We start from the raw sequence: 14174 nt of genomic DNA on the forward strand, positions 1-14174 counted from the left end.
CAGCCCTAAGTTGCTTTGCTCAAGGTGTGTCAGAGTTTACTCTGGGGTTGTGTATTTTATCCATTGAGGTGCTTTCATCACAAGGCAGGGAACACAGCTCTGTTTGTAGAATGGACGGGCCCACAGGGAATTTTGAATGACTCAGTAGTTGTGGTATAAACCCTTCATTATAACTCCCTCTTGGGCACAACCAGGAGTTACTAGAGACAGAGGGTTGCACAGTTTTTGGTTTCCTTCTCTGATAAGAAGGGGGTGGTGTGTATGGCAATCATATTCCCAAACCTCAAATAAACATACCTGTCCTGACTAGGCATTTTTTGATTTATAATCTATTTATCTGACAAGATTTTAATAAAGGAATAATCAAACTCCATTTTTAAACTATATTTAACAAATTGTTTGAATTTTAGAAGGAATAAAATTCTATAAAATAAGACTTCTTAAAAATCCACAGCATGAGTTATTAACTTGACAGAATTCTTTGGATGCTCTTTGGCTCATTCATAGAACAATAATGTGATAGCAGTGATAGCTTCTATCCCTGAAATTTCCAAGTCTGCTCTCAAGTTATTCAACTTCATGCTCTCAGTCTCAATTTGAGTCAAAAAGCAGACCAAAGGAACATTTACCACTCATATTCTTATTTTTTCCAACCAGAAGGAAGCAATGGTTGATATGATGCTCTCTTACTCTGGAAAGAAAAAACAATTAAACAATTTTACAGTGGTTCTACACTTACTAAAAAACCCAAAGCATTTTGCCCCAGGCTGCCTCTGTTTAGAATTTAAAGCCTGTGTACAACATTGTATGGAGAAATTGAACCAACATGCCACACATTGGTTTGCAATTAGCTCATTACAATGTTGATTGCTAAGAAAGCTTACATGGCCAAGAAGATATCCAAACCTTTGAAATGACCATATGAAATCCAAACCAGGAGCTTGAATTGGGGCAATATTAAACAGATGTGAAATCCCAGATATCCTTTGCAATTTAGAAGGTAAAATAATTTAGCACAACCACTTTTGGCAAGGGTTTCGATTTTCAGAGTATGACCAGGACCCACAAAACAGTTATGTAAGAAAAAAGTGAGGTTCAGTGTTGGGGAAAATATCCTAACATCAGCTTTGATTCTACGGCCTTCTGAATCCACTTTCCCTCATCTATATGATGGGGCATCTATATGATACTCTGTCACCATATGCATTATTTTTGTTACTTCATAGATATAAAATGACTTAAAAATTAAAGTGATGAATAACTATTAATAATTAGAACAAGCAAACCATGTGTAAAAAATATCTTTAGAGAAATGTAATTTCTAGAATGGACAGATTGTATAACAGGTAAATGAGTGGCTCTCAGTTTTGTGATTCATTTATTCATTCAAAAAATGATGGATGAAATCTTAAAAATGATACAATCAGATTGGCTATGTGTCTATTTGTTCTTCCATTGAAAAAAAACAAACAATCCTCACATACATCTGACTTTGGAAGGAAGGAAGGAAGAGAGAAAGACAAAAGGAAAGTAAAAAAGAAAAAGTCATTCTGATTTATAATCATTTGTACTTTGGATGTGCCTTGAACTTTGCATTTAAAAAGAAAGTGTTTTTCTGATTTTCTACCAATCCCCCTCCTTGGCTTGCCATTTCTAATCATACCTTTCTCCTTGAAAGCAAATGACAAGTGAGGAAAAATTGGTGTATGGCTGCTAAAGCCTCTGCCTTAAATGAGCATTGCTTTCATTCAAACGGGTCAAAGTGAATGTCTGAGAAGGGGTGAGATTTTAAGGCTTGAGCAGTGAGTGGAAGTGTCATTTACTGACTCCACACCTTCTTTCATGGTGGAGTGGGACTTCATCTGGCACTTTAGCTTTCCCATCTACACTAGTCAAAATACCGTGTTATCACCTCCTTCTCTTTTTTTCCCCCCTTCAATAAGGATATTGAGAAGATTGAGAGAATGAATGGAGTAAATGTATATCATGTATATGAATAATATTCTTTTCCTAACAATGTACACTAGTCACAGGAAAACTGTTTTTCTATGTGGCTCATATTCATTCCTCTAAGCTCTGAAATCTTGCCTCAGAATTTAGTCCATGGAATGTAAATCCAAGATTCATAATGGGCTAAACCAATGAGAAAGATGAAGGTATCAGGTTTTTTTTAAGACAATAGGGAATGGCCAGGGTTGTGTCCATGGGGAGGGTCACAGCCAAGGCCAGCCAGGTGTACAATTCTGGGACACCACAGTCATATCATATTGTATGTGAATGGTGCCCCCTAGTGTGGAGTAGTGCATACCCTGCCCATTGGTCCGTTCAGTTCACCCACCTTGAATTTACTCTGTTCCAGGAATGGTTCTAACTGGTGGAAGACAGCAGTAGAGAAAGCAGACAGGAATCCCTGGTCTCATGAAAATTAAAAGCATTCTCACTGTATTATTTTTTTAAAGGCAAAAAGCACCAGGCCAATCAAATAAAATGCATATATGTATAGAATTTGGCCCATTGGCCCACCAATTCATGACCCCTGCTTTAGGCTTTTAAATTATTTCTGTGACCTTGCAGGTTTTCACCACAGGGACAAAACATAGAAATGTACTGACCCACAGGTTTGCATCTTCTGCTTAGCTCATGCTTAGTGAGAGCAATATGTATATACAAAAGTCAGCTAATTAATTTTCAATTTAAATTCGATTTCCCCATCCCAGGATCTGTACTTACTACTTCTTCTCCCATGAAAACATAATTCCTAAGGTGATCTGTTAGGTAAGTGAGGAAGGAAAACTAGAATGAGGCAAGGGTCATGGCATTCTGCCAAAGCGCTGTCTGCCTAACTACCCATCGCTCCTGGAGACTAATGGCAGAGGTGAGCAATGTTCACTGTGGCTCTTGAACCAATTCAAAGTCCTCTCCTAACCACGTACAAATTTAATTTTTTTTTTTTTTTTTTTTTTTTTTTGCAAGGAAATAGGAAGAGTCCCTAAAGCTTCAGGTGTCTTAGGGATTATGTTAACAGAAGCAGGGAAGAGTAGAATTGAAAGAGCTCACATAAAGAATTTATTTTTCAGTCTTATGGCATCTTAATGCCATGTGACAAAAAGTTTTAATTTAATCTGCATATAGGCAAAATGGAACAAAAAAAAGGAGTTCTGATCACTTAACTACTTTTATGTCTGTGTGGAAGATTTTTCTTTTTCTTTTTTCTTTTTCTTTCTTTCTTTATTTCTCCTTCTTTTTTTTTTTTTTTTTGCATTGGAAATTTCAGTAAAATTGAAAACTTGTATTAATTTTCTGCAAGAAGCTTTAGAGAAATGCTGTGATGGTACTCAAAGAGTTTAAAAGTTTCCACCTCAGAACTTTGAATTTTCTTAAATAAGATCATGACTCAAAAATATTTAAAGAACCTAGGTCACAAACCTGACGAGAGAGTGTCAGAGTAGAAAGGTATAAAGACCAAATGTAAGCATATACATCTTCCAAGAACTAGAGCAAAGACCTTCCATGAGGAGTCTTCCTCTTGATCTACCTGCTTTCCAGAATCCTTTCCTTCCAAAACCCCTCATAAATGAACGATAACAATAATAATAATCAGAGGAGAGAGTGTTTCCCTATCAATCTGCACGTTACATTAAATTACTTTTCCCAAAATCTGGAAGTATTTCCTGAAAACTGGCAAAGGTATCAATTTTTTTTCTCTCTCTCCCTCTCTTTAAATCACAAAGCAAAATTCCACTGTCCCTCTACCCCCCCCCCCCCTTCTAAAAAAAAAAAAGTTGTCGAGTTTTGCTTTTCTATTCACTGCAGTTCTGGCCAAAGTAAAGCCCTCTTTCTCAATGACGTCAAGATCTTTACCAAGATTAGGCTTTCATTTCTCTATTGCAGCAATTAGCCAGGGAATGTATAAAAGGCTTCAGGGAGACTCACTGGGCTGCAGAGAGAGAGAGAGAGAGGCACTTTGCACCACAGACAGATAGCACGAAGGAAAAGCCAGAGCGAGTGAGGAAGAGAAGAGTCAGTCGCTCCTGGGGAAGGGAGAGAGAGACAGGCTGGGAGAAGGAGAACAGAAAGTGTGTGTCAAACGGAGTAAAGAAGGGGGAAAACTACCCTTCAAGCACATTTTTAAAACTCTGGCAACTCCAGAAAGAAACGGGCTACGTTTCTGAACATTAGAGACAATGAAAAGCTAAAGAAAATTTTGCAATCTCTGCCACAGTCTCATAGGTGCTTAGAAATGAAAGTAGAGCTGCCTGTCTGTCACCGACTCTGAGAGGGGTGACTGGATTAGGGACGGGGACGCCAGTTTGTGTGTGGGTTGTTTTTTGTTTTTTGTGGGTTTTTTTTTTGTTTTTTTTTTGTTTGTTTGTTTTGTTTTTTAACATCTTAAGTCCTGAAAAAAAAAAAAAAAAAAAAGGCAGCAGCTCCGAATTGAATGAATTGATGGGCACACTCCAACTGCTGGGCTGCAGAGACTGGACTTGGTCTTGCCATTTCTGCTTCTTTGAAAGAGGAGACAACTTGGGCTTCCTTTTAATTTAGTTTTTCTCCTTCTCCCCCCACCCCGGCCTTCCCCTTTATCTCCCCCACCCCCTCTATCACCACCCCCCCTTTTAAATAAGAGGGTGAAGGGGAACCAGAGCGCACAAGGGAACTGACTGGGAGGCAGAGAAGATGGGCATCCTCAGCGTAGACTTGCTGATCACACTGCAGATTCTGCCAGTTTTTTTCTCCAACTGCCTCTTCCTGGCACTCTATGACTCGGTCATTCTCCTCAAGCACGTGGTGCTGCTGCTGAGCCGCTCCAAGTCCACTCGCGGGGAGTGGAGGCGCATGCTGACCTCAGAGGGAATGCGCTGCATCTGGAAGAGCTTCCTCCTCGATGCCTACAAGCAGGTGAGCTGCCCCGGCAGGGGCTTCTCCCCCGGTGAGCAGGGGCAGGGGCTGGCGAGCGAGGGACCGCAGGCCCTGGGGAGCATCGGGTTGGGATCCTGGCGCACCATCTAGGCTCCTGGCGTTATGCTCAAGGGAGCCCCTACCTGTGCCTTCCACACCTGTCACACAGGTTAGATTTGGGGATGACAGGTATTAAGCTGTTATGACTCTGTGCCACCTAGTAAAGACGCTTTCTAATAAGAGCCATTAATGTCTTGCTGCAATTTTGGAAGAGAGGGTATTTGTGCCTGATGAGTAACTTTGGGAAAAGTCAGAAAATGTTGGGGGAGGGGAGGAGACCAATGCATTTAACCTGCTCTTGTAACAAACTTGGATTTTGATGTTTTGCTTGATGAGAGGCTGGGGTGCACTAGGAAAGACAGTTCAGTGCTGGGCACTGAAAAGCGAGGGAAAAAAGAAAATGCTCCTCAGAACCCTCAGAGTTAGCAAGCCTTAACAAAATGGTCACGGCGGGTAAGATTTGGCATAAAAGCCCCCTTGTTTCTGGTAGAGGTAAGAGTTAACGAAAGCAGCCCTGTGTGCAGCGTCCTCCTCTAGGTGGACGTTGTTTTACTTGAAGGATAGTTGATATACAATGTACAGGTGTACAACGTGGTGATTTGACAATTATGTACATTAGGAAATGTTCACCATGAAAACTATGGTTACCATCTGTCACCATACAAAGTTATTACAAACTTATTGACTATATTGTGCTATACTTTTCATCCCCGTGGCTTATTTGATTTGAACCCTTTCGAAGTGGTTATAAGGCAATGAGTCCTGGGTCACTAGATATCAATTTGCAATAGAAAGAGCTGTGAACTAGCTGTCAGAAATCCAGACTTTGTACGGGGAAACCACATTTGCCTTCTCAAAAGTAAAAAAGTTGTCCTAGAAAGAGCAGATAAGTCTATGGTTCATTACAGTCTCAAAACTGTCACAACACATGCCTTGAGCACCGGAGCAGTGGCCTCACTTAGCTGCGGAACACACATCCCAGGGCTGCTTCTCAAAACCAGACCTGGTGATCTGTGTTTCTAAGACTTGCCTTTTGGCTGCTTGGAGATGTTGGTAGGACATCCTCAACTCCGATCTCAAGGGCCAACGGGGGGCATTTTGGCACTGGTCCTTTGTCAGTTGGCACCTCTGCCTATGCCCACGTGACTCCTACTGATCTCTGGGCTTAAGAATGGACTCACTTGGCAAAAGTTGCTGTCAAAGTAGACGGTCCTGGTTTTCCCCAACTGTACTGGGGGACCTCGTCCAAGATGGCAGGGAAGGGAATTTGAGAGGCATATGGAAGGCAATGAAGTGGTACATTGTAGACAAACAGCACCACAGAAGCAGGATGAAAACTCAGAATCAAAGAGGAGGAAGGGAAGACTCCCCCATAAATCAACCCTAGAAAAATAAATCTGTGCATGAGGAGAGGAAAAGGAGTAGCTTCTAGTCACAAAGAATCCAGAGTAGGTTTGTCCACTGAAAATTAAATATTCAAGAAGGAAATATTCATTGTGAATTCAGGAAGGTTTACTACAACACACGTCTTTCTTATTGAAAGCAACCTGCATCTGTCCTAAAGGCCAGAGAATAGTAAGAGCTCTTGTTAGTAAGTGAAAATTCTTTTTTGATGATATGAAACAATGCTTAAAGTTCTAATCATATAATCTCCATTATATCATGCATGTTGGGCAAAGGGGAGATGATGGAGGGAGATACTGAGATGACTATTTCACTCCCACAAATGTATCACTGAATGTGAATTTTTTATGTTTTGACATGGGAGTAAAGAATTTGGAAGAAGGTGGAGAACACACAAGTATGTCAGGCACATTATGAATTAGGAAGTTCCCTCATCTACATCTGTATTTTGTAGGTGTTAGGAAGACAAAATGGAGATGCCAATGGCTTGAACTCAGCATATTAAACTCTTACTTTTTTGAAAGATAATTGACATTTGCCTATAAAAGAAAAGTCACTTCTCAGGAGAATTTTATATATGAATATGTGCTTACATAGATATCTCACATAAAACATGGGGGCTGTGCTGTTACCCACAAATATTAAGTGACATTATTTCTCCTATCAAGCAGCTTATTGAAATAAAGAGGGAAAAACAAATGTCTCTTCAATAAACTTGATTGTTTATTTTTTCACTGATAATATAGCATTGCATTATGTAGCAATATTTTGTTAATTGTATTCCAAGAAATTGACAAGGACAAGTGATTTTTCTTTTTTTTTTTTTTTTGCATATGGTTTATGTATTCTTCTCCTGTATTGTTTCTATTGATTTGATTAGTGACCAAGTTCATAGCTGATGTTATTATGTTTGCTTTTTATGATTTATATAATAGATACCATGAGAAGGAACAAACCAGGAACCCATATATCCAGAGACAAGACTGGACTGGGTGTACAATGAATAGAAACGTTGTGAACACAGCTTGCACTGAATTTAGGTCTCCCCTGTCTCCCAAGTATGACAAGGGTGGTGGTAGCTGTCGTGGCATTTGAGGGTCACTCAGAATCTCTAAAACAAGTTGAATGACTTCCCTGACTGCTGTTTTCATCTGTGATGCTGTCTTTGGGTGTGGCCATTTCCAGAGCCACACTGGAGGAAGTTTTGTGTGAGGTGGCACCGTGGTATTTCACAATGCCGACTTACGTTATCTCAAGGCCGCCACCCTCAGAAGCAGAGATTTCTGGGAGGAGGGGTTTGCACACCTGCCATACACAAGGCATGTCATTTCTAATTCCCCTCATTGAAGGTCAGATATTTGGGGAGATAGTTAGAGAAAGTGCAGTAAAAGTGTTATCCCTGTATTTGGCTCCTGGAGGGGGTGACAAAGAAATTAAAATAGAACAAAATAAAAACAACCCTTCTTCATTAAAATGTTGAATGGAATTTAAAATTAATTCCAGAGTGGAACCTTTAAAGATAATTTGCTCTTGGTTATAGGGAGTTCCATGCATGGGTTTTGATGGAAAAAAAGTCTACGGAAACTTGTGACGGACAGAGGTGAATAACAGATGTTTGTTATTTAAGTTTTCCTAATCTGTGTCATTGCATCTAACACTGCATCCTTGTACTAGCACTCCAAGACTCGAAAATGCAACCAATAAGCAAACTCCCCTGTCTGGGAACCAGGCTCCTACCTAAATGAAGTGTAAAAGTAAACACACAGTATAGATGTTGACAAGCAGTTTAATTTCTATGCAGTTAATATCGCGGTAGCACAGAAAACATATTCATTTGAACATATAATTTTGGTTTTGAAAGGGTCTCTAACCTCCTCCTCTTCATTCACCTCCAGCCTTTTGACACTAGTTTCTACAATGGAAAATAGCTCTCTTAAGAGAGAAACATTCTCAAAAGAACACAAAGGAAGCCCCAGCCAGAGTTTATCCATCACTTGGATAAAACACTAGGAAATGATACAGCTTAGAGCTGCATTTTCAAGGCATGCACCAAAAACAGAAGGACCAGAGAGGAGTTGAACTTGGAGGAAAGAGTCAGTAGCTCATTCTTCAACTCTGGTTTATTTGGCCAGTTGGAATGTACCTGGGTAAATTACTGTTTAATCATTGTTTGGCCATGTTTGTAAGGACACTGATGTAGCCTGGTCATTATGTCAAAGAATTTGAAATTTCTTGATGGTTAATACAGCCATCCTAGGGCTTTTGTGTAGCAAGAAGGATGTGTAAATATTGTTCTGCCACACACCCAACCCCCATTTTTATCATTTGCCTTACTTCCTATCATGAGATGAGGTGATATTTTGTCCAGAGGCCTTTCTAAGGCTGTGGAAAAGAGGAAAAAAAAAAACAAGGTTAGTAGTATATGCTCTATTTCCAGCTTCTGCTTGATGAATGGTTCTTTTTTCCCCTTGCCCTGCATTTCAGAGTCCACATGCTAAAGCAGTATTATCCTTTTCCCCATGCACTGAACATTGTCAGTAAAAGGAATCCTATCATCAAAGGAATCAAATTTATAGGCCATATATTTACCCTCTTGTTCATATTTATAAATATGGCTATCACAACATTTGCATTCTGCCTGGAGAGGTCATGTGTTATAAAAATGAAGCCCTTTATTTACTCCCTTGTTGGTGTTGTGTTGATGTTGATTACACAAACATAGGAAAGGACAACTGTAATAGCGCAGATGAGAGAGATAAAGTCAGTGATGACGATATTACATTTTACGTATGTCCTTTCTGATCCTTGGAAAATAAAGGGACCCTTTGGGAACATCGGAACTTCAAGACCAATTAGTGGAAATGATGCTTCTTGTGTTTGGGCATTAAATACTGGGCAGGGTTCTCTTTAGAGCAGCTAATGCTGGCAGGGAAAGAGGTACCGACCTAATTACTCTTCCGCAAGAGTAAAAAATGCCTTTTGAATGCCTCTTTGGCAAATATGTCTCATTAAGGACAAAAACCAAACACAAACCCTCTAAGAAGGAGAAATTAAGATGATAGGTAACTTGTGGCCAGGAGACTTTCTGTGCCACTGTGGGAAATTAAAACAAAGTTTGAGAGTACCAGGGGATAACTTGTTTTTGTTGAGCTTCTTTCCTGCAGCCTAAATGTTATTATGGGACCAACTTTATTTTCTTCATCATTTTGGCTCTTTGTCAAGGAATGCTTTGCTCCTGGGGAAAGCAAAGAATCTTCCATCAGTGAAGACAATGGTGATTCTCCCATTCCATCTCAGCAGGGCATATAACTGAGCAAACCAAGAAATTCTCCACTTGAAACTCTGTTCATAATAGGAATTTAATTTTCACGGAGATCAAATGGGAAGATGAGAAATGATATTGGTCTCAAATGGCAATTGAGAAAGGACAGTAATGTCCTTTTAAAAGATTTATTTTTGTTTGTTTGTTTGTTTAAAGTGAACTTCCATTTTTTTTTAATTTCTGAAGTTTTTTTTTTCTTTATTGTTGCTAAAGTGTCATCAGCAGGTTTTAGCAAAGATGGACAGATTTTATGATTAGTATATGATGTTTATAAAAGTAGACTACTGGTCTACTCACACTGAGACTTACAAATAATGGGTGTGGGGTTTTTTCTTTCCATGTAGTTTTATTAATATCATTAGTATTACCTATGCATTTTCTCTAACCTAGTCATCTTCATGAACACGCTGTTTATGACATTCCAATCTGCAGTAGGGTCCCATGGCTGCAGAGCAAAATAAAAAGAATTGGCTACTTTGATTTCATACATTGGGAGCCAAGAAAATCAAGAGCAGATCAACAGTATTCGGTGTTGATTATGGCAGAACTCTACAATAGGGCTCCAGGATTCACATTTCTGAATTATCTGACTCAGTGAACATATCCATCACCCAAACATAATTATGTTCATTGCAGGTCTAGGTTATTATTAAGTGTAAAATTCTTCACTGACCCCTAGGATTATAATAGCTATCGTTTATTTACTAATTCATTCAACAAAATTTCCAGCTTAATAAAATGCCAGTGCTGCCCTCGGCACTACACACACACACACACACACACACACACACACAAAAGCATTATGTATTTGGTAACTTTTCTAATTTTTAATTTGAGAGTGAAGGTATTGTACTTGTTTGAAATTTTCTAAGTCTGTACTTTGAAAAGAATTACGTGGCTGAACTATAGACATTGTCACTAAGAGGAAGGAGAAGGTGCTTTAATTTTCTAAGAAAATCAACTACAGGTAATATGAGAGCCACCTGTGACAGAAGCATCAGATGAGATTATTCAGTTGAATAATCAAGAATAATGCAAAATCAGCAGTTCTGCTTGGGTGAGAGTCAGGGGCATCAGAGGTCTTTAATATGATTCCAAAAAGCAGATGGTTGTTTCCACCTACCAAGAACCTACAAGTCTGTAGTCTAGAGATGACTTTTCTTCTGTGAATGGGTTGTTGACTTCACAAGAAGTCACTACAGCATTTAATGGATTTAGAGTGAATGCATTCAGATCTTTATATCACAGTATGTTGAGGAACACAACACAGTATCATTGAAAGCAGCCCTTCTAGAGCTGTTACTGATAGTTTAAGTGGGAAAAATCTAATGAGAAGGTAGGTTAAAAGATATATAATACCTATAAAGTGTGTATCTTTAAATTTTAAGCATATTTTCATACCTCAGAGATGTGTGAGGTGTTATTTTACCTCATAAAATAACCCAGCTGAAAGTGGTTTATAAGATTTCTCCATCTAGGGTAACTTGCAAATTAACCAAGAAAATTAATATAAACAAAGTAACTTTCTCCCTGATAGTAACTAAAAACAAATGTACTTATTTAAATCATACCAACAGCTTCCTTTTCTAAGAAAGAAGATTGTTATCTTAAGATTTTTAGGAAACTAATAGTATTGTTTCAAATCCGCATTGCTAGGATTTTTCAGAAGGGAGAGAAAGAACTTCTTTCCTTCTTTCTCTACAGTTAAAATGAGTTATGCATCACATTAGATAGAAGCTTCTGAATGAAAGCCCTTGAGTATTTTACATCAGTTTGGATTGTTGAGTCTTTAACAGTTTACTTCTAAGTGACTTCAATTACTAACAGTGTTATATGTGGCTGTATTTATATGAGGGAAATAAGTCGATCCAGTTGGGAGTGTTTTGTAATATTAAGTATAGCGTATAAAAATCAACCAGGCTGTCGTAAGTTGTCCGTAATGTTATTGGCTTTGATTAAACCATACTAGGGGAAGATCCGATTGTGCTAATTCAAACTGAAGTAATTGGTTCTTTTATGTTGCAAGCTTTTTATTATCAATTTACAGATCCAAAGGCCAGCAAACTTTCCTTCATTCTGTGTTCAGCTATTTAAACCACTTGCAAAGGGGCATGTGGAACAATTTTCTTCTATACCTTCTTTTATACCTGCCTGAGTATTTTAAAATTCAGAGGAGCTTGTTAATAGAATGTATGATAGAAAAGTAAATGGTTTGTGATTTCCTAGAAAAAACAGGAAAACAAAACAAAAACCCATGAAAAATGAGGAATTAAAATAATTCTATGTTTTTATTTCATTTGTTTAATGGAAATGAACTCATTTCCATTACTTTTGGGTTATGGGAACCCAAAAGTAAGTGGTAGCTCAAGAAACCTCTAGGAAGGACATCATCCTGAGAAGAGATCAAATTACTTCTGAGGATAGTCTTTTTTTTTTTTTTTTTTTTAAACATAGAGTTTCCCAGAAAGATGATATGCTGTTTCACATGTTTGGGTGGCATTTAATAATGGAACCTATACTCACACAATGATTTATAGTATACAAGAGCTCATTTTCTTATGTTGTAGCCCTTATAACTGTCTGAGGAAGACAGGCATTATTATCAGCATTTTACAGATGGAAAAACTGAAGCACTGACGAGGTGAAGTGGGAGTAGCCCTTCTAGTAAATGGTGGACCTCAGATTTCTAGCTCTGGCCAAGAATTGAGCCCATTGGTACCATTGTCCATTGGTGGAGATTAAGTAAATTAGCATCATGCAAGAATACAAAGGTCTTTCCTGAGTATTTTAGAATTCATAAGTGGGAATACAAAAAAGAGGTACCTAATCCCCACAGCTCTGACAATTTCACTTAAAGTAGACCATTCACTTTTAACTTTTAAAATGAAGTCAATTAATCATTTGTTGTATCATGTGTGCTAAGCATTGACAGCAGAGTAAGCTAGTAAAGAATACCAGCCTCAACATAATTATGAAGAGTGGTGCCTTCAATGGTTCTTTGAATGTGGTGGCTTCAATGATGAAAATAATTACCTTCAATGACTATACAGAATGAAAAAGACTTTTACTCTTTAGGGCCATTCTTTACATTACCAGCCATGATGCTTCTTTACTCAAATCAATATATATTTATCATATCCTATGAAGGAAATCCCACATTGTATTAGAGCCGGTTGTTTTTGTATAGAGTGAATTGGAGTGACAATGCATTTCATATGGTATTCTCTCCCCTTTTCTTTTTTTCACCATCAGGTGAAATTGGGTGAAGATGCCCCCAATTCCAGTGTGGTACATGTCTCTAATTCTGAAGGAGGTGACAACAGTAGAAATGGTGCCCAGGTGAAGATAGTTGATGGAGGCGAGTGCCACCTTCTTGACTTTGCCAGCCCTGAGCGTCCACTGGTGGTCAATTTTGGCTCAGCCACTTGACCTCCTTTTACTAGCCAGCTGCCAGCCTTCAGCAAACTGGTGGAAGAGTTCTCATCAGTGGCTGACTTCCTGTTGGTCTACATTGATGAGGCTCATCCTTCAGATGGTTGGGCAGTGCCTGGTGATTCTTCTTTGTCTTTTGAAGTGAAGAAGCACCGGAACCAAGAAGACCGATGTGCAGCAGCCCACCAGCTTCTGGAGCATTTCTCCTTGCCGCCCCAGTGCCGAGTTGTGGCTGACCGCATGGACAATAATGCCAATGTAGCTTATGGTGTAGCCTTTGAACGTGTGTGTATTGTGCAGAGACAGAAAATTGCTTATCTAGGAGGAAAGGGGCCCTTCTACTACAACCTTCAAGAAGTCCGGCGTTGGCTGGAGAAGAATTTCAGCAAAAGATGAAATCTAGATTAGCTGGTTGAAGGTATGATTGTAAAAGAGTTTTTTTTTTTTTAATTATGTAAAGAAAAGGAAACTAAGAACTGAATCCACTATTTCAACTGAGTCTCATTGTCTCCCTGAAAGACAGGAATTTACGTGTCAGAAGAACATAAGCTTTTAACATCTCCATACTTCTTTTACCACTCAAATGGCATTTGGCTAAATAGTAGCCCCATCACATCTCTTCCTAGTGAAAAGCCCTGAGTAAAAAGATCCCAAGATGTAGAAGAATAAACCCTGTTTCACATGTGTTCATCTGCCTTGGGAAAGAAGTAATACAGCTGATGGAAGCTTTGGGACCTGAAGAACAGACTTACCTGAATAACTACTACGTTAGGGAACTATTGTCCTTGTTAGTACAAGGGGTATTGCCTAGGCTTTATTCAGCATGGATAGAGCCCAACTGGAAAATTCCCAAATATTTACTTATGATGAATCCTTGAGTCCAGTCCTTGTGCTTGGGACTTCTTGTTTAACAATGTTCAAGTAGTTTCTGCTGTTTTAGTTTCTAGCCATCTGGTGCTCTCTGCCAGTCTAAATATCCCAGAACTCACAGATGTATTGGTAGATACCAAGAATGATCCCTGGAGGGTTAGATTATCTGAAATCTGAGGGTTACTTT

The 14174-nt window shown here is 38.9% G+C and overlaps 1 protein-coding gene across 1 annotated transcript; it reads left to right on the forward strand.

Moving 5' to 3' along the window:
- Positions 1-4671: 4671 nt before the first annotated feature.
- On the forward strand, positions 4672-13533 carry DIO2 (iodothyronine deiodinase 2). The gene is given in 3 exon segments (XM_049611929.1): positions 4672-4899; positions 12938-13508; positions 13511-13533. Coding segments are annotated over 3 exon segments (816 nt in total). The 5' UTR covers positions 4672-4677.
- Positions 13534-14174: the final 641 nt, after the last annotated feature.

This window comes from Panthera uncia (assembly GCF_023721935.1).
Source record: "Panthera uncia isolate 11264 chromosome B3 unlocalized genomic scaffold, Puncia_PCG_1.0 HiC_scaffold_1, whole genome shotgun sequence".
NCBI classification, from domain to species: domain Eukaryota; kingdom Metazoa; phylum Chordata; class Mammalia; order Carnivora; family Felidae; genus Panthera; species Panthera uncia.